The sequence below is a fragment of the Chiloscyllium punctatum genome, chromosome 27, assembly GCF_047496795.1.
Source record: "Chiloscyllium punctatum isolate Juve2018m chromosome 27, sChiPun1.3, whole genome shotgun sequence".
NCBI lineage: Eukaryota > Metazoa > Chordata > Chondrichthyes > Orectolobiformes > Hemiscylliidae > Chiloscyllium > Chiloscyllium punctatum.
Window position 1 is genome coordinate 45,631,003 of NC_092765.1, and position 20,466 is coordinate 45,651,468.

General features: G+C 44.9%; 1 protein-coding gene across 2 annotated transcripts; it reads left to right on the top strand.

Annotated features, from left to right (window-relative positions):
- The first annotated feature begins 10,802 nt into the window (after positions 1 to 10,802).
- Positions 10,803 to 17,490, top strand: LOC140453681 (U7 snRNA-associated Sm-like protein LSm10). 2 transcript variants are annotated; one of them, XM_072548604.1, is made up of 2 exons: positions 10,803 to 10,884; positions 12,146 to 17,490. In XM_072548604.1, the coding sequence occupies exon 2, from the start codon at positions 12,219 to 12,221 to the stop codon at positions 12,582 to 12,584; it is 366 nt and encodes a 121-aa protein (XP_072404705.1). In that variant the 5' UTR covers positions 10,803 to 10,884; positions 12,146 to 12,218; the 3' UTR covers positions 12,585 to 17,490. The 2 variants fall into 2 exon arrangements, with proteins under 2 accessions (XP_072404705.1, XP_072404706.1); XM_072548605.1 differs by lacking the exon at positions 10,803 to 10,884 and adding an exon at positions 10,932 to 11,135.
- Positions 17,491 to 20,466: the final 2,976 nt, after the last annotated feature.

Here is a 20,466-nt window from a genome sequence, read left to right on the forward strand (position 1 = left end):
TTTGTCAAAATTTTCAGCACATCAACTTCCTCAATCTCTATCCGTTCCAGCATGCTTACCTGCTCCTCAATGGTTTCATTCATTACAAGGTCCTTTTCTTTAGTAAAGACAGAAGCAAAAAACTCATTTAGGGCTTCCCCTACCTCCTCAGACTGTATACACAAGTTCCCTATGCTATCCCTGGTTGGCCCTACTCTTTCTTTGATCATTCTCTTATTCCTCACATACGTGTAAAATGCCTTTGGATTCTCCCTAATCCTTCCTGCCACGCCTTTTTCGTGCCCCCTCCTGGCTCTCCTCAGACCATTTTTGAGCTCCTTCCTCGCCTGCCTGTAATCCTCTAGAGCTGAGCAAGACCCTTGCTTCCTCCATCTTACGTAAGCTGCCTTCTTTCTTTTGACGAGAAGCTCCTCCGCTCTCATCATCCAAGGTTCCTTTATCTTACCCCTTCTCGCCTGTCTCAGAGGAACACATTTATGCATCACTCGCAACAACTGTTCCTTAAACAGTCTCCATATGTCTATAGTGCCCTTTCCATGGAACAATTGCTCCCAGTCTATGCTTCCCAACTCACGTCTGATAGTATCATAGTTGTTTTTTCCCCAATTAAATATCCTCCCATTGTGCCTGCTTCTCTCCTTCTCCATAGCTATGTAGAATGTGAGGCAGTTGTGGTCACTATCCCCAAAATGCTCTCCCACCGCAAGATCTGACACCTGCCCCGGCTCATTGCCGAGCACCAAATCCAAAATGGCTTCTCCCCTCGTCGGCCTGTCAACGTACTGAGTTAGGAAACCCTCCTGAACACACTTTACAAAAACAGCTCCTTCCAAACCATCTGCTCGAAGGAGGTTCCAATCAATATTGGGAAAGTTAAAGTCACCCATTACAACAACCCTACTACATTCACACTTTTCCAAAATCTGCCAACCTATGCTTTCTTCAATCTCCCTGCTGCTACTGGGGGGCCTGTAGTAAACCCTAATGAGGTGACTGCTCCCGTACTGTTCCTAATTTCCACCCATACTGACTCAGTAGGCAGACCCTCCTCGACAATGGTAACTTCTGTAACTGTGATACCCTCTCTGATTAGTAGTGCTACACCCCCTCCTCTTTTTTTCCCCCTCCCTATTCTTTTGAAATGTTCTAAACCCTGGGCCATCCAGCAACCATTCCTGCCCCTGAGAAACCCACGTCCCTGTTATGGCCACAACATCATAGCACCAGGTACTGATCCATGCTCTAAGCTCATCACTTTTATTCCTGATACTCCTTGCATTAAAGCAAACACACTTTAACCGATCCCTTGGTTCTTTCCCAGGAAATTCCTTCCCACTGACTGCGCTACCTCTTGCTATTGCCTCATCTCCATCAACTCTCACCTCCGGTATATAGCTCAGGTTCCCACCCCCCTGCCATACTAGTTTAAACCCTCCTGAACCACTCGAGCAAACCTTCCACCAAGGACATTGGTCCCCTTCCAGTTCAGGTGCAACCCGTCCTTCTTGTACAGGTCCCACCTTCCCCAGAAGGCATCCCAATTATCTACATATCTGAAGCCCTCCCTCCTACACCAGCTGCGCAGCCATGTGTTAAGCTGTGCCCGCTCCCTGTTCCTCGCCTCGCTATCTCGTGGCACCGGTAGTAAACCCAAGGACACTACTCTGTTCGCCCTGCTCTGCAGCTTCCACCCTAACTCCCTGAAATCACTTTTTATATCCTTGATCCTTTTCCTGGCTATATCATTGGTGCCAATATGTAACACGATTTCTGGCTGTTCACCCTCCCCTTTCAGAATCTTATACACCCGATCGGAATATTTGAAAAACCAAACAATTCAAACCAATGTAAAAAAACACTAATTACATGGATAAATAAGTAATAACTAATAACTTAAAAAAGGAAATCATAACAATAACAATAATGATAACAGCTCAATGAAACAGAGCAGTAGCCCTCTACCATCGAGCGCATAAATTTATACATATTCATATGTTTGTAGTTCCTCCACTATGGATACCAGATTCACTAAACAGAATTGCCATGGCTATATAAAGGCTCTTGCTAGTAAGGCGGACACATCTGTACCCAGGTAGTCCAAAAAGGGTTGTCCCATCTTATAGAAATTCTCAGTTTTATGGTGCACCATACTTGTAAGAAAATCCAAAGGGATGTGCTCCATGTCTAGCTTATGCCAGCCCGACAGCCCCAGGGGATTGTCCGACACCCACCCTGATAGAATGTTCCTTCTGGCATAGAAAGTGAGGATACTGAAAAGCCTTTTTTTGTGTGGAAGTGAATTAACAAAGCCAAGAAGAAGAGATTCTGGGTTCATCTCCACCTCCGTCCCCAAGACCTTCTCTATTTCACCTACCACAGTGCTCCAGTATGCCCGCAGTCTGTGGCAGGTCCAAAGACAAGGAGTGAGCGTGCCCAAACTCACTTTGCATTTGGACACATCGGAGATTCTCCTGCTTTAAATTTAGTGAGGCGGTCTGGAGCCAAATGGACCCTCTGGAGAATCTTCAAACACAAAGAGGGGGTCCTGTTGCAAATCGAGATCCTCCCATACTTCAGAAGAAATCTGAACGTCCAGCTCCCTCTCCCATACCTTAGCTGTTTGGACTCGTCTGAGGGACCCTCTCCCAAAACATTGGTTACAGAAAGTGTACCCTCAGCGCTCAACCCCCTTCTCTATGTCAGACTTATACGAATTAGTTAGAAGTGTGGTCTCTTTTTGTGTGAAATTTCTAATTTGAAAAAAATGGAAGAGATCCCCACTGGGCAATTCATATTTCTGAGCCAACTGGTCAAAAGGCATCAGTATGTCCCCTTCGAATAAATCACCCAGGCAAGACAGATCCCTACCTACCCATAGTTTAAACCCAGAGTCCATTATCCCTGGCTGAAAGCCTGGTATACCATCTACGGGTGTCAAAAATGATGCTTTGGCAGTATTCCCCACACCCTGACGCATCGTCCTCCATGCCATGACAGTATTGATGACTACTGGGGCTGTGACAATACTCCTTAACTGTCGTCATTTTGTCTAAGAACAGCAGGCTACTAAGGGGGCAACTTTCCTGAGGTGCTTCAATGTCCAACCAAAGTGAGTGAGGGTCCCCCCCCGGCCCAATCATTCACGTAAGATAGCACTGAACTTAACTGATAGTTTTTGATATCTGGGAGGCCCACTCCTCCCAGTCTTTCAGGTAACTGCAATTTAGTCAATTTAATTAGGGGCCGCCTGCAATACCAGAATAAAAGAACTAAACCGGCTGTTCAGACTTCTAAATATTTGCTTAGTAAAAAGCAGAGGAAGCATTTGCACAGGATACAACAGGCGGGGCAGAATGTTCATTTTAATGAGGGCTATCCAACCTAACCAAGAGATCGGAGGAAGCACCTCCCAAATATGAAGGTCCTGCTTGATTCTGTTGAATAAATGATAAAAGTTGGCTTTAAGTAGCTGATCAAAAATGGAAGTAATAAATATATCTAAGTAGAGAAAGCTCTCATGCAACCATCTAAAGGGGAACCGAGATCCGCCCTCAGAATCAGGCACTCTCGGGAGACCACCTATGGGCATGGCCTCTGACTTCATAAAATTGATCTTATAACCCGAGAAGCCACCAAATAAATTGATGCATTGCATCAGGTGTGGCACTGAGACTGTTGGGTTTGATAAGAAGACAAGAACGTCGTCTGCATACAGTGCAATATTATGTGACTTCGTCCCTACATCTGGAACGATTATATTGGGATCTCTACATATTGCCTCTGCTAGTGGTTTGATCACCAATGTAAACAGCAACAGTGATTAGGGACAGCCCTGTCAACTGCCCCTCCAAATATTAAAATTGTTTGACCATACACCATCGGTGAGGACCTCAGCAAGAGGATCACTATACAAAACCTCCACCCACCTGATGAAGGTCTCTCCCAGGCCAAACCGCTTCAAAGTATGAAAATGATATGGCCACCTGACCCTGCCAAATGCCGTTTCTGCATCTAAGGAGATCACCAATCCCTGTACCGATCACTGTTGACATACTTGGATTATGATAAGCAATCTCCTGACATTATTCGACCTTTTATGAACCCCGTCTTGTCCTCCTTAATGATGGAGGGCAGTACAGTTTCTAGCCTTAATGCCAGAGTCTTGGATAGGATTTTGAAGTCGACATTCAGGAGCGAAGTGGGTCTACAGGAAGCACAGACCTCCGGGGCCTTCCCTTTTTTAAGGATGAGAGAGAGATGTTCGCCTCTTTTAGAGACGGTGGGAGGAGGCCATGACTATGTGAGTCATTAAACATACTAAGCATCGGCCCTGACAATATACTTATAAATTCCTTATTGAACTCACTGGGGATTCTGTCAGGACCCAGTGCCTTTCCATTCTGAGCTGCCTCACAGCCTCCTGCACTTTTTGCTCTGACAATGGGGCATTGAGGACAGACTCTTGTTCAGGGGTCACTCCTGGAAGGTCAAATTCTTAAAAAAAGTCTCCAGCCTAAGCCACCCATCCTCACAACTTTCAGACTGGTATAGTTAAGGGTAACATTTCCGGGATACTGTATTAATCCTTTTAGAATCATGGGTTAAATTTCCAGTGTCCTCTGTGATCAAGGTAATGGCTCGGGAGGCAAACCTTTTCCGATCCAGGTATGCTGGGTACTTGCCCGGCTTATCCCCATGCTCAAACAGCCTTTGACTTGCAAACGTAAGCTCCCTCTTGGTTGTCTGTGTGAGCATGGCGTTCAGCGTAGACCTCTACAGTTTAACCAGCGAGGGCCTGTCAAAGTTAGCCTTTACAGCTACTTTCAGATGCACCTCGAGCAAGTGTTGCTGCTCACCCGTATGCCGCTTCTTACTGGCTGAGTAGGAAATAACCAACCTTCTAGCTTAGGCTTTAGCTGTTTCCCAAAGAATGGATGGGCTACTGGCTGAGCCTGAATTAATATCTAAAAAAAGGCATGAACTCAGTGGAAATGAATTCAATAAAACTTGCTAACCTTGAGGATGAAGGGGTCTAGTTGCCAGTGCCTCGAGCCTACCACAGTATCCTTACTATTAATCATTAAATACACTGGGGCGTGATTGGAAATAGTGATATTGCCAATTGTACATGACATCACTGAGCCCAAATGCGCTGCAGGGATCAAAAATAGATCAATCCTAGTATGGCATTTATGCAGATTTGAGAAGAACATGAAGTCCCGACCAGTAGGGTGAAGGTGCCTCCAAGCATCTACCTATCCCAGTTCAGCACACAAATCCTTTAATCGCTTAAATCACAAAGAAGTTATTGGAAGTCCTTTGGGCAATCTGTCCACCGTAGGGACCATTAGACAATTTAAGTAAACATTTAAGATCCTGTATTCTCCCCCATGTTTCAGAGCTTTAAGCATTACAAATCCCCTGTGTGTATCTTTAATACACTCTCATAACTTAAATGGGAGATTCTTTCTAACTAGAATGGCCACCTCTCTACTCATAGAGTCATTGAGATGTACAGCACAGAAACAGACCCTTCAGTCCAACTCGCCCATGCCGACCAGATATCCCAACCCAATCTAGTCCCACCTGCCAGCACTTGGCCCATATCCCTCCAAACGCTTCCTATTCATATACCCATCCAGATGCCTTTCAAATGTTGCAATTGTACCAGCCTCCACCACTTCCTCTGGCAGCTCATTCCACAAACGAACCACCCTCTGTGTGAAAAGGTTGCCCCTTAGGTCTTTTTTATATCGTTCCCCTCACACCCTAAACCTATGCCCTCTAGTTCTGGACTCCCCCCCCCCCCCCACGGAAAAGACTTTGTCTATTTATCCTATCCATGCCCCTCATGATTTTATAAACCTCTTTTAGGTCACCCCTTAGCCTCCGACGCTCCGGGGAAAACAGCCCCAGCCTGTTTAGCCTCTCCCTATAGCTCAAATCCTCCAACCCTGGCAACATCCTTGTAAATCTTTTCTGAACCCTTTCAAGTTTCACAACATCTTTCCGATAGGAAGGAGACTATAATTGCATGCAATATTCCAACAGTGGCCTAACCAATGTCCTGTATAGCCACAACATGACCTCCCAACTCAATACTCTGACCAATAAAGGAAAGCATACCAAATCCGTTCTTCACTATCCTATCTACCTGTGACTCCACTTTCAAGGAGCTATGAACCTGCACTCCAAGGTCTCTTTGTTCAGCAAAACTCCTGAGGACCTTACCATTAAGTGTATAAGTCCTGCTAAGATGTTTTCCCCAAAATGCAGCACCTTGCATTTATCTAAATTAAACTCCATCCACCACTTCTCAGCCCATTGGCCCATCTGATCAAGATCCCATTGTATTCTGAGGTAACCTTCTTCGCTGTCCACTACACCTCAATTTTGGTGTCATCTGCAAACTTACTAACTGTACCTCTTATGCTCAAATCCAAATCATTAATATAAACGATGAAAAGTAGAGGGCCCAGCACCAATCCTTGTGGCACTCCACTGGTCACAGGCCTCCAGTCTGAAAAACAACCCTCCACCACCACCCTCTGTCTTCTACCTTTGAGTCAGGTCTGTATCCAAATGGCTAATTCTCCCTGTATTCCATGAGATCTAACCTTGCTAACCAGTCTCCTCAAGTGTGCTGATACCCATCTCCACATCAACACCAGGCTTCCTGATGCCTGTCTCTGATGTCTCACACTACTTGTCAGGCTTCACCAGATAGTTTATCCAACTAAAAATGAGAAAATTGAAGCCATTGTTCTCCTGTGACAATCTCAGTTGCTTTGCCACAGATTCAGTCATTTCTCTGGCAACTGTCGAAGCATGATCCGCAAGTTGGCAACCTTGATTTCACAAGAAACCCAGAAAAGAGTTTCCACAAGCAGGTTCATTTAATCAGTAAGGCCCTGTAACTGGCCAGCATCATACCTGATTAGCTGCTGCCACAGTTTGGCTGTTGCTGAAATGATCACCCATGCGTATTATACCTCCAGTCTCATGATCATTCTCTGAAGATTCGAGGGTTCTTCCTTGGATTTTGGGGTGGTACTGGAGGACTGCAGAATTTCAAACATCACGCTCTTGTTCAGAAAAGGACGTAAAGATACAATTGTTTAGGTCAGAGTGGTGCTGGAAAAGCACAGCAGGTCAGGCAGCATCCGAGGAGCAGGAAAATCAATGATTCGGGCAAAAGCCCTTCATCAGAAATAGAGACAGGAAGCCTCCAGCGTGGAAGATACAATTACAGACCAGTCATTTAATTCAGGTGGTGGGGAAGCTTCAAGAAATAATTATTTGTGATAGAATTAACAGTCATAGTTAAAAAAAGTTGGGTCAATCTTGAACAGTCAGCATGGATTTGATAAGTAAATATTATGTCTAACTAAATGTTTGGGGTTTTTTGAAGAGGTCATATCGGGGACGAGGGAAAGATTGTTGATGTGTGTACATGAACTTCCAGAAGTTGTTCAATACTTGTAAGATATGCCTGGTGCTGCTCTCCAGATGTCCAGAGGAAATGAGTGAGACTAAGATGGATGAAATCTCCGGAATGATGCTTGCGAATTTTGGGGGCGATGCTTAAAAGAAAATAGCAGAAGATAACAAATGGTAATTAAAGAAAAAGGGGGAAATTGTGGGATATAGGTAAAGTAATGTTACTTCTGCAATCATAATTACTTAACCAAGGTAAATGCACTCACACCAGTGTATAATTGTTTCAACCAAGAGCTGAGTCAACAAGAATGAAAACTATATGAAGGAAATATATAACTGTTTTTGTATTAGCTAAAATGTGCATGCAAGAATGAAACGTGCTTGCAAATGATGGTAGATGTTACAGACAAATAGATAAGGTGCTGTGAGGATGTAGGTTAAGCCAGATATGCTTGTACAAGCAGGAGTTATAAGCATCTGTTTCCCACTTCTGCAAAAACACAAAAACAAACCCCAATTAAAAGGTCATAAGGATCAATATGGTTGGGGAAAGGGAGGAAATGACACAAGTGGGGGAAGTAGATAGTAGTGAAGAAGGATATACCTAACAGTGGGCCACAGCAGGATGTGGTGAAATGGCCGAGTAAAACTTGTACTTTGTTATGCACAAGGCTGGATAAGGCAAGAGATACACAATAGTAATGGGCACCGGGTTGGGAGTAGTGAATCCTATATATGTACTTGCTAAACTCTGTGTGCCTTATTTCAGGCACCACGCTTGCAAGCGTATAATAAACATACTGATTGCTTCAGATCTTGTCTCGGACTGAAAGTTTTGAAGTGAGTGAGCTTTGTTTCTCACAAAAGAAAGCAAAGTTAATATTTTGGGTGGAAAGATTCTTCTTCAGAACTGATTTTAGCTTGGAAAAGTATATACAGGTACATTCTGGATTAGTGGTGCTGGAAGAGCACAGCAGTTCAGGCAGCATCCGAGGAGCAGTAAAATCGACGTTTCGGGCAAAAGCCAGAAGGGCTTTTACTGCTCCTCGGATGCTGCCTGAACTGTTGTGCTCTTCCAGCACCACTAATCCAGAATCTGGTTTCCAGCATCTGCAGTCATTGTTTTTACCTATACAGTACATTCGCCTATCTGCCCCAAAACTAAGTAACAACCAAAGTCAACATCACAGCTTTTAACCTATTTTTAAACAAGGTCTGCACTCACTAATGTCATCATTTGCAGGGGTTCTCGGGAACGGAACCCTCATGGATACAGATGAATGACTGTACGCTGAAGATTGGGTGGGGTTGGGAGAGAAGCAAACAATGGATGAACCTAGGGTGAGAGAATAAAAGGGCAGCAGAATGGGGAAAAGTCAGAATGGTAAAATCAGTAACTGCTACTGGGGACCATTGGTGGATGACAATAGGTTGTTTGTGGTAGTAGCCCATGTATTGACAAGGAGGTAAAAACAATGACTGCAGATGCTGGAAAGCAAATACTGGATTAGTGGTGCTGGAAGAGCACAGCAGTTCAGGCAGCATCCAACGAGCAGCGAAATCGACGATTCGGGCAAAAGCCCTTCATCAGGAATAAAGGCAGTGAGCCTGAAGCATGGAGAGATAAGCTAGAGGAGGGTGGGGGTGGGGAGAGAGTAGCATAGAATACAATGGGTGAGTGCGGGAGGAGATGAAGGTGATAGGTCAAGGAGGAGAGGGTGGAGTGGATAGGTGGAAAAGGAGATAGGCAGGTTCGACAAGTCCGGACCAGTCAAGGAGAGTGTGCTGAGCTGGAAGTTTGAAACTAGGATGAGGTGGGGGAAGGGGAAATGAGGAAGCTGTTGAAGTCCACATTGATGCCTTGGGGTTGAAGTGTTCCGAGACGGAAGATGAGGCGTTCTTCCTCCAGGTGTCTGGTGGTGAGGGAGCGGCGGTGAAGGATTCAGGACCTCCATGTCCTCGGCAGAGTGGGAGGGGGAGTTGAAATGTTGGGCCACGGGGCGGTTTGGTTGATTGGTGCGGGTGTCTCGGAGATGTTCCCTAAAGCGCTCTGCTAAGAGGCGCCCAGTCTCCCCAATGTAGAGGAGACCACATCGGGAGCAACGGATACAATAAATGATATTAGTGGATGTGCAGGTAAAACTTTGATGGATGTGGAAGGCTCCTTTAGGGCCTTGGATAGAGGTGAGGGAGGAGGTGTGGGCACAGGTTTTACAGTTCCTGCAGTGGCAGGGGAAAGTGCCAGAATGGGAAGGTGGGTCGTAGGGGGGTGTGGACCTGACCAGGTAGTCGCGGAGGGAACGGTCTTTGCGGAAGCGGAAAGGGGTGGGGAGGGAAATATATCCCTGGTGGTGGGGTCTTTTTGGAGGTGGCGGAAATGTCGGCGGATGATTTGGTTTATGCAAAGGTTTGTAGGGTGGAAGGTGAGCACCAGGGGCGTTCTGTCCTTGTTACGGTTGGAGGGGTGGGGTTTGAGGGCAGAGGTGCGGGATGTGGACGAGATGCGTTGGAGGGCATCTTTAACCATGTGGGAAGGGAAATTGCGGTCTCTAAAGAAGGAGGCCATCTGGTGTGTTCTATTATGGAACTGGTCCTCCTGGGAGCAGATACGGCGGAGGCGGAGAAATTGGGAATATGGGATGGCATTTTTCCAAGAGGTAGGGTGGGAAGAGGTGTAATCCAGGTAACTGTGGGAGTCAGTGGGTTTGTAAAAAATGTCAGTGTCAAGTCGGTCGTCACTAATGGAGATGGAGAGGTCCAGGAAGGGGAGCGAGGTGTCAGAGATGGTCCAGGTAAATTTAAGGTCAGGGTGGAATGTGTTGGTGAAGTTGATGAATTGCTCAACCTCCTCGCGGGAGCACGAGGTGGCGCCAATGCAGTCATCAATGTAGCAGAGGAAGAGGTGGGCCTGGTTTATGGGAGTTTGCATAAAGACATAGGGGAAGGTGCTCAGGCCCTAAAATTATTGAGCTTGATATGGAATTCTTAAAGGCTGTGGGGATCCCAAGTGGAAAATGAGATGCTGCAACATAAATTTTGTAATGCAAATGTTGTTGTTGGATATGAGCCAATGACCAAAAAAACCCTCCATTTTAACACTAATTAATAGTATATTTCACATTCATATAAAAAAGAATTTCTCCAGTGAATTTCCAGTACAGATAAAACTTTGCTCTAGATCGATCGAGTTGGTCTAAGTTTTCTTGCCTGTCTTTCTATGGGTTATTCTGAGTTAGCTCCCTCCCTCACTCAGCCTATTCTGAGGCACGTGGCCAGGACCACCACGTGCTCCCACTTCCGGGTACTTGTCCCATTGCGTCACCGGAGCGGGGCAACCCTGGAAACGTACTTCCGGTTACTACCCCGCCCACAGCCTCGAGGCGGAAGTTGTCGTTACCCGGGAGACGGGACCCTCCGGGAGAGGCTGCCCTGCGGGGGGGAGCGGTGAGTGGTTCAGCGGAGAGTTGATGCTGCGCGGACCGGGACCGGGACCGGGACCGATAGCCCTTACCCTGCGGGCGCGGGCTGTCCGCTGCCTCCGTTGGGGGGGGCCGTGTGGGTGGAGTGAGCATCCCTTTGCAACATGGGTGCCCGCTCCCTGTCTGTGAGTGAATGGCCACAGTGGGGCCCCTTCAGGACACATTCAGCTCCCAGCTCCTTTGGAAATCAGCAAGTGGCAGGTTATCGAGGTCATGGTGAGGCTGAATAACCCCATGAACCACTCATCACTTTGCTCAGCTTGTGTTCATGAGGTGGAGCTGCTGGTGTTTTTACAAGGTCAGAGGTCACACGGTACAGTTTATAGTCCAACAGGTTTATTTTAAGTCGCCAGTTTTTGGGGGCACTGCCCCTTAGCAGACTTCTCCTGACACGAAGGGTCGGTGCTCTGAAAGCTTGTGATTTCAAATAAACCTGTTGCACTGTAACCAGGTGTCGTGTGACTTTTGAGCTTGTGTTGCACTAGGCTGCTGAATTTATGCAGTCAGCTGGAACATATGTGCAAGCTGAGGAAGGTGACAATCATCACCCTTGAAATTAAGGCAGAAATTGGACATCAGTGCAACCTGGGAGTGTAGTGCTGGAAAAGCACAGAGGGTCAGGTAGCATCGGCTTGTAGGTCAGGGCTGAGAGATAAATGGGAGGGGGGGTGGGGTGGGGTGGGGTTGGAGGGGGGACACAAGGTAGCTGGGAAAGCAATAGGTGGATGAAGGTGAGGAAGAAGGTGTTCGGTCAGAGGGGGCAGTGATGGACGGGTCCGGGGGGCGGTGCTGAGTTGGAGGCTTGGGATTGGGATAATGTGAGGGAGAGGGGAAATGAAGCTGTTGAAATTCACACTTATCCCGTGTGGTTGCAGGGACCCAACGCGGAATATGAGATGTTCCTCCACCAGGCATCGGGTGGTTTGGCGGTAGACAAGGCCCAGGATCTGTATGCCCTTGACTAAATGGGAGGGAGAGTTGAAGTGTTCAGGCACATGGTGGTGGGTGCGGGTGTTCCAGATATGTTCTCTGAAACAATCCACAAGAAGATGACCTGTCTCCTTGGATGCTGCCTGACCTGCTGTGCTCTCCCAGCACTACACTCTTGACTCTGAGCTCCAGTATCTGCAGTCCTCAATTTGTCCTCATCAGTGCAATCTGACAAAATTGAAATTAATGGGTATTAGATGAAAACTCTCCATGATCTTTTTCTTTTTTCCATGCAGTCCTACCGTCTGGAGTCCCTGAGTTAGGCCTTGTACTCATCTATCAACTGAATAGAGTTTATGAGTCAACATTATGGCATTGAGCCATTCCATTAAAGAACGAACAATTGCAGAGAACAGCCTCATCATACTTCTCCAGGGGATACATAATCACGTTACCACTGTGGAGCTTAGGGACGAGAGCTCCGTGAAGGGTCGCTTTGTGAACGTTGATGCATTCATGAACATCCGGCTAGCTGAGGTTACATATACTGACAGACAGGGCAGAGTGTCGAACTTGGATGACTTTTTTGTGACTGGCAGAAATGTACGTTATGTTCACATCCCAGATGAGATTGATATAATTGAGACTGTTCAGAACCAACTGCAGAAAATCCACCAAGTGCGTAACTTTGGAGGGAAAGATCGAGGGAGAAGAGAATTTCTATCAAAAAAGTAGCGATGATGTGCCATCACAGCTCAGTGATGCAAGTGGGACATAAAGGATAATGTCAGAATTCGGTGATGTTGGGGTTTGGACAGTGCTGTGTTTGGGGTGTATGAGGACTGGATGGTGTATGGCAAGTGTGTACATCAGGAGTGGGTGGTGTTTGGGTGGGGAATATGAGGACTGTAGTGTTTGAGAGACTGATTAACTGGACTAAGTGGTGTGTGGAGGGGTGGATACCATGACGGGTGTTTAGGGTTTTATGTGTGAATATAATGACTGTGCGCTGGAGGCTTGGTTATCCAAACTTGATGTTTTGGTGGGGGGAGGGGGAGGGGGATGGTGTTGGGTATCGGGTATCTGAACTGATTGCTTTTTTTCAGGTAATTAGATAGTCAAATTGGGTGGTGTTTGGAGAGAGTGGATATCAGGGCTGGAGAGTGGGCATCTGATTTGGGGGTATTGCATGGGACTGGGTTTGATATCTGGACTCAGTGACGTTTGGGGAGTGTGGTGATCAGGAGTGATTTGTGTTTAGGGTGTAGCTATCAGGACAGTGTGGTGTTTGGGCACTGGACATCAGGGCTTAGTGGAGTATGGTGACTGATCACTGTGGGTGTGGATTTGCTTGCCCAGTTGGTCTGATATGCTTGGCAAGACTGGCTGCAATCCTTATTACCATGTTGGAAGCTTCGCACTCCAGTGAGGAATGGGTGGGCCGGTTGAATTCCAGAACAGTACTGAGAGGGAGCTGTGTTGTTGGAGTTACCATCTTTGAAACATCATACCACAGTATCAGCTGTTTCAGTGGTCACTGTGCCAGTACAGCTCCCTTGGCAGTTTTGGAACAATGGAAATTACTAGTTCCTGTCCAGATTCTACATAAACATTGATTTTATCTTGGAATCTTGCTGTGCTGAACAGCTGCTACATCCCACAACAGATCAGTGACTTGCACTTCAAATTCCAAGTATTTCTTCAGGTGCATTCTAAGTTATCTTTGAGATGTGGAAGGATGATATACAAATACAAGTGCTATCACAAACATTGCCGCTGTGTTTATGTCTGTGCTCCTAATAGGTGATTGGATAATTGAGTGGATTTCTTAAGAGCCAGTGCCGCCATGTCCATGGTTTCTGTGTGCCTATTGTATAGGTCAGCAAGATCCATGTGTATTTGAAACAAATGCTGATCATAGTAGGTGGTGATGGTAAGTATTGTCACTGGTGTGTCACCTTTTCAATTGTAAATAGAATGAATGGCAGAAGGAAATGCTCCCACAACCTGGTACTTACTCCATTGCAGTCACTACCATTATACTACAGGCCATTCACATCCATACTGATAATTAAATATAACAAAAGTTTGTATGAATCTCTTTTAAAATTGAACCCCACTAAAAGTGAATATCATGTCCATGTGTACCTCCCTTTCAGTCATGTGGTAGAGAACCGAATCCAGAGTTCATGTTGGCAAGGACAGAATCTTAAGTGTTTGTCGAAAGTGTGAACATTTAATTCAGCTGATAGCAAGCACTGCTAACCCAATGACTGTGCTGAGCAACCATAATAATTCTGAAGTCACTGTACATACTTGGATCTAAACACAAACTTGTATCAATTCTTTTCCCATTCCCAAAAAGGGTGATTCTGCTTGTAAATACATTCAGTGATGACTTGGGTTTTGGGTAATGTGGGACAGGAAGGTCGCCTTCAAAGGGAAAGGCATCCTTCTCCAACCAGACTCTGAGTCAGTGCCTGGTTTTTAAGAGTAAATCTTATGTTGTAGGTGTTCACAATAAGTTGGGTGCATTTTCAGTTAGTGTAGAACTAGTCTTTCTTAGTCATCCCTAAATTGTTGACAAAGCCAGTATTTTTTGTTGATTGCTTATTTCCCTTGAGAAAGTGGTGGTCAGTTACTGCATTGACCTTGAGTTAGTTATACTCCCGGTGCTAGCAGACCATAAGATATAGGAGCAGAACCACGTCCTTTAGCCGATTGAGTCTGCTGCACCATTCTCAGCTGCTACTAACACCAATTACTCTGTCTTATTTAGCAGCATATATTTGGAAATCGAATCACGCCCATTAGCTCTTGTTACCATTTTAAATCATTTTAACAGATGTGTCAGGTATGACTGCCCCTTGAAACCATACTGACTCAGCTTTATTTTACCATGCATTCCATTTACTCCGCAATCTCAGTCTTAATAATGGGCTCTAAAATCTTACCAACGACCAAGTGCATGCTAACTGGTCTATAGCTTCCTCCCTCTTCTTAAACGAGGGTGTTACATTAGCCGTTTTCCAGTCCTTTGGCACCCTCCCTGACTCCAGTGATTCCTGAAAGATCACTACTAATACTTTTACAACAATCTGCACTTGTTCTTCGAAGTGGTAGATGTTGTGGGTTTGTGAGGCACTGTTGAAGGGAGAGTTATAAGAGAACTGTGTGTTCTTGCTCTTGATCTTCCAGCGTGTTCTGTGACCTCCACTTCACCCGACTCTCCAAGCTCCAGCACTCATTTTCTCACCATAGATTCAACTTATTACCACCTTTTTTGGCAATGCTCCTTCCAAAGTACATTCTTGCACATTGACCTGCTCCTGTATCTCTTAAAATTTTAATTTCTTTACCTACTCCTTGTGCAAGAGTAAACCTTATCCACATAAGTAAATTATTTTAAGAGATCTAGTACTCTCTTATTAACCAACCTCTGACCAGGCTCTTCAACTTCCACTGGGATCTCCTTTACCACTTTAATAAACCCCACTGGTTTTTCTTGTTTTACCACATCTAATTTCTCAGTAGTTTTCTTAAATCACCAACACTAACTTCATTAAAAAAAATCAAAAGAACTGTAGTTGCTGAAAATCAGAAACAAAAACAGAAATTGCTGGATAAAGCTCAGCAGGTCCGGCAGTATCTGTGGAGAGAAATCAGAGTCAATGTTTCAGGTCCATTGGCCCTTCTTCAGATGGCAGCTAGGAAAGGGTTGTTTATGCAAAAAAATAGAGTGGGGGAGGGGTGTAAGGAGTAAACAATAGGTGGCGATAGAGCCCAAAGAGAGAGAAGGATGAAGGAAAATGCTGGAGGTTTAGGGATACTGAGGCTTTGGTCAGAACTAAGAAGAATGCATACATTAGGTTTAAGCTATCAGGCTCAAGTGAATCCCAAGATAACTATAAAAAGTATAGGAGCACTTAAGAGGGAAATCAGAGGAGCTAAAAGATGGTAAGAGATGGATCTGGCAGTTAAGGTTAAAGATATTCCCAAGAGGTACTGTAGTCATATTGAGAGTAAACGGATGACTAGGGAGAGAATAGCCCCCCTTAAAGATCAGCATGGCTGTCTGTGTGGAGCCACAGGAGATGGGGGAGACGTTTAATGAATATTTCTCCTCTGTTTACTGAGGAGAGAATCGGGGATGCTAAGGAAATAAGGGAAACAAGTGGGGATGTTTTTGACTGCATACATATTACGATAGAGGAGGTGTTTGCAGCCTTATGGCGCATTAAGGTGGATAAATCCCCTGGACCTCATCAGGTCCATCCTCGGATGTTGTGGGAGGCTAGGGAAGAAAACGTGGAGGCCCTTGCAGTAATTTTTGCTTTATCTTTAGCCACTGGTGAAGCTTTGGAAGACTGGAGGGTGGCTAATGTTCCATTGTTTAAGAACGGCAGGGAACTACAGGCCAGTGAGCCTGACATCAGTGGTAGGCAAATTGTTGGAGAGGATATTGGGGGACAGGATCAACCAACATTTGGATAGTCAAGGTCTGATTAGGAATAGTTAGCAGGGATTTGTATGCAGGATGTCAGGTCTGACAAATCTTTTCGAGATTTTTGAAGAGGTAACCAAAGTGATAGAGCAGGGTAGGGCAGTAGATGTTGTCTACATGGACTTTAATAAGGCCTTTGACAAGGTCCTACATGGCAGGCTAGTCATGAAGGTCACGTGGGATACAGGGAGAGCTAGCTCATCGAATTCAAAATTGCCTCTATGGTAGGAAGCAGAGGGTGAAGGTCATTTCTCAGACTGGAGGCCTGAGACTAGTAGTTTGCTGGGGTCGGTGCTGGGACCTTTCTTACCTACATTAATGATCAGGATGCGAATGTACTAGGCGTAAATAGTAAGTTTGCAAATGATACAAAATTAGGAGGTATCACTGATAGGTAAGAAGGTTATCAAAAATTACAGAGAGATCTTGATAAGATGGGAAGTGGGCAAATAGAATTCTACAAATAAAATTCACCCCACAGACTTATATGCGTGTGTGTGCGCGTGCATGACAGAGAGTGTGCGTGAGTGTGAGTGCCTGTGAGTGTGTGTGTGTGTGTGTGTGTGGGAGTGATGGAGTATAAGCCTGTGAGAGGGTGTGTGCGAGGGGTGGGGGTGTATTTCTGTTTATAAGAGAAAGCATGTGTATGAGAGAATCTGAGTGAATGTGTGTGTGAGAGAGAGTGTATAATGTAGTGGGGTCACCTGTAGTGTGACATGACTCCAAGGTCCCGATTGAAACCCTCCTCTTGGTTACCGAACTTGGCCATCAGCCTCTGCTCGACCACTTTGGTTTGTTGCCTATTCCAAACTCCGCCTTGTAGGATGGTCACCCGAAGATCCGAGGCCTAATGTTCCTGACCACTGAAGTGTTCCCTGACTGGGAGGGAACACCCCTGTCTGATGATTGTTGTGTGGGTGACTTAAAAGACATTCTAGGATTTACATATGAATGAACTGAAACCTGCAACCCATTTTAAAAGATGAAACACTTAACAACAATCCAGGGTTGTTCAATATATCATTTCAGTTGCATGACACTAATCTTTTGCTATAAATTGTGTCTTATGATCCACAACCACCTGATGAAGCAGCACTCTGAAAGCTAGTGTTTCCAAATAAACCTGTTGGACTATAACCTCGTGTTGTGTGTTTTCTAACTTTGTCCACCCCAGTCCAACACCAGCTCCTCCATATTGAATATAGGAGTTGGGACGTTATGTTACAGTTGTATAAGTCATTGGTAAGGCTACACTTGGGAGTATTGTGTACAGTTTTGGCTACCCTGTCAAAGGAAAGTCATAGTTAAACTAGAAAGAGTGCAAAGAAGATTTATGAAGATGTTGCCAGAAGTTAAAGGCAAAGGTTGGCCAGGATAGGATTTTATTCCTTGACACATAGGAGAACAAGGGTTGACTTATCGAAGTGTATAAAATCATGAGGGACATCGATAGGATGAATGCAGATAGTCTTTTTTGCAGGGATGGGCAATTGAAAACTAGAACGCATAGGTTTAAGGTGAGAGGTGAAAGATTCAAGGAGGGCCTAAGAGGCAACAACTTCATGTAGAGAGTAGTACATGGTCTGCCAGAGAAAGTGGTTCTGACAGGTACACTAGCAACATTTAAAAAAACATTTGAATATGTACATGGATGGGAAGTTTTTAGCGGGATCTGGTTCATATGTGGGCAATTAGAACTCGCTGAGTGGGCACTATGGTCAGCATAGACCAGTTTCAGTCGAAGGGCGTGTTTCCATTTTTAAAAATTTAACCCCCACACTACCGCCTAACTGCGGTAGTGCTTATTTTTTCCCCAGCACCCATGGTGTGTGTGTGCAGGTGTGAGACACAGTGAGAGACACAAGGTGCACGAATCTTTATTCGATTTCCACCACCAGGAAGATAGGAAAACACCCGAGTGACCAGTGACAAGCACTGCCCTTCAAACCACAGGGCAATGCTTTGTGATCAAAACAGTGAAGGGGAAGGGCCTGTTTCCATGCTGTATTACACTGATTCAATAAGACCAATTGGACAGATAAAGGAGAAGCAGTGAGAAAGTAAGTAGTGGAGATGAAGGGCCGAAAGATGAATAAGAAATCAGAATTGTGGTGCTGGGAAGGGGTGAGGTGGCCTGGCCAGAAAGGCTACAATGGTGGGAGGAGAGACATGCTGTTAGGGAGGGTGCTGCAAAGATGGGGTGAAAAGAAGAAGGCTTCAAAGGGGAGAAAGGCAAGGACTAATTAGGGATAGTCAACAATGCTTTGTGCGTGGGAAATCATGTCTCAGTAACTTGATTGAGATTTTTGAAGAGGTGCAAAGAAGTTTGAAGTTAGAAAGGTAGACGTCAATATGGTAGTAAGCCAAATGGTGGACTGGTTAGCAGTGAAAATCCAAGGAGAGCTAGGTACAAGTTGGATACAAAATTGGCTTTAAGAAAGGAGACAGAGGGTGTGGTTTTTCAGACCATAGGTCTGTGACTGGTGGTGTGCCTCAAGGATCAGTGCTGGGTCCACTGTCTTTTGTCATTTATATAAATGATTTGGATGAGTATATAGGAGTTATGATTATTTAGTTTACAGGTGACACCAAATTTGATGGTGTCAAGGACAGTGAAGAAGGCTATCTCAGAGTACATTGGGAGATTGATCAGATGGGCCAATGGGCTGAGTGGCAGGTGAAGTTTAATTTAGATAAATGCAAGGTGTTGCATTTTGGTGCAATATAACTTATACACTTAAAGGTAGGGTACTGAAGAGCATTGGCAAACAAAATGTCCGAAGGGTGCAGGTGCACGGTTCCTCGAAAGTGGAGCTGTAGGGCGTTTAAGGCAGTATTTAGCACACTTGCCTTCATTGGTCAGTGCACTGAGTACAGAGGAACCTCGATTATATGAATGACACGAGTGTAGAATGTGTAGAATATTTTGTTCAGATAATCGAATGTCGGATAACACAGTTTAGCCAAGCATTGGGATCTTGCAATTTTATTTGGATAATCTGAAATTCGGGTAATTAAATGCCGGATAATTGAGGTTTCTCTGTATAGAAGTTGAGTCATGTTGAGGCTATGATTTGGTTTGTTGTTGTCACATGTACCTAGGCACAGTGAAGTTTTGTTTTGTGTGCAGTACAGGCAGATCATAATGTACAAAGATCTTTGGGTGATTGAACAGAGCAAGGAAATAAAGTTACAGCTGCAAAGAAGGTGCACAAAAAGCAAGATCAACTTTGGATTTGAAATTAGAGAGATCCATTCAGAAGTCTAATAAACAGCAGAGAAGCTGTTCTTGAATCTGTTGGGCAGCGTACCGATTTAAGAATATGTTAGTTGTTTTGACAGACTTAGAATTGAGGATTAAAAGTGCAGAAGTGTGAGAATAAGATCTACTGCAGAGATCTCACAAAGATTTTCCCTGTTTCAGTGCCACCTTGGAATAAGGCTGTACAGGATATTGGTGAAGCCACTTTTAGAATATTGTGTTCAATTCAGGTCTCCTTGTTATTAGAAAGATATTGTTAAACCTGAAAGGGTTCAGAAAAGATTTACAAGGATATTGTTAGATTTGGAGGGTTTGAAAGATAGGGAGAGGCTGAATAGGCTGTGTTTTTCCCTAGAGATTCAAAGACTGAGAGTTGACCTTGTTAAGGTTTATAAAATCATGAGAGGCACGGATAGGTTGAATAGCCAAGGTGTTTTCCCCAGGATAGGGAAGTACAAATCTAAAGGGCAGAGGTTTAAAGTGAGAGGGGAAAGATTTAACAGAGACCTAAGGGGCAATTTTTTCACAGAGGGTCATGTATGGGTATGAAATGAGCTACCACAAGGAGATGGTGGAGGCAGGTTTAACTACAACATTTAAAAAACATGTTTTTGAGTACATAAACAGGAAGAGTTCAGAGAGATGTGGGCCAAATGCTGGCAAATGGGTCTCGATCAGTTTAGGATATCTGGTTGGCAGATACAAGTTGGACTCAAGGGTTTGTTTTCATGCTTTATAACTCTGATTCTTCAGCCATGTTCTATACAGCACTGGTGCTGAATGTTTATTCAACAGCTTGTTAAACAGTGAGAGAACTGAAAGAACTCACTAATGTAGAGTAGTCAGATCCA

Coding starts and splice junctions, on each gene's coding strand:
- LOC140453681 (XM_072548604.1), top strand. CDS start 12,219: ATGGCATTGAGCCATTCCATTAAAGAACGAACAATTGCAGAGAACAGC.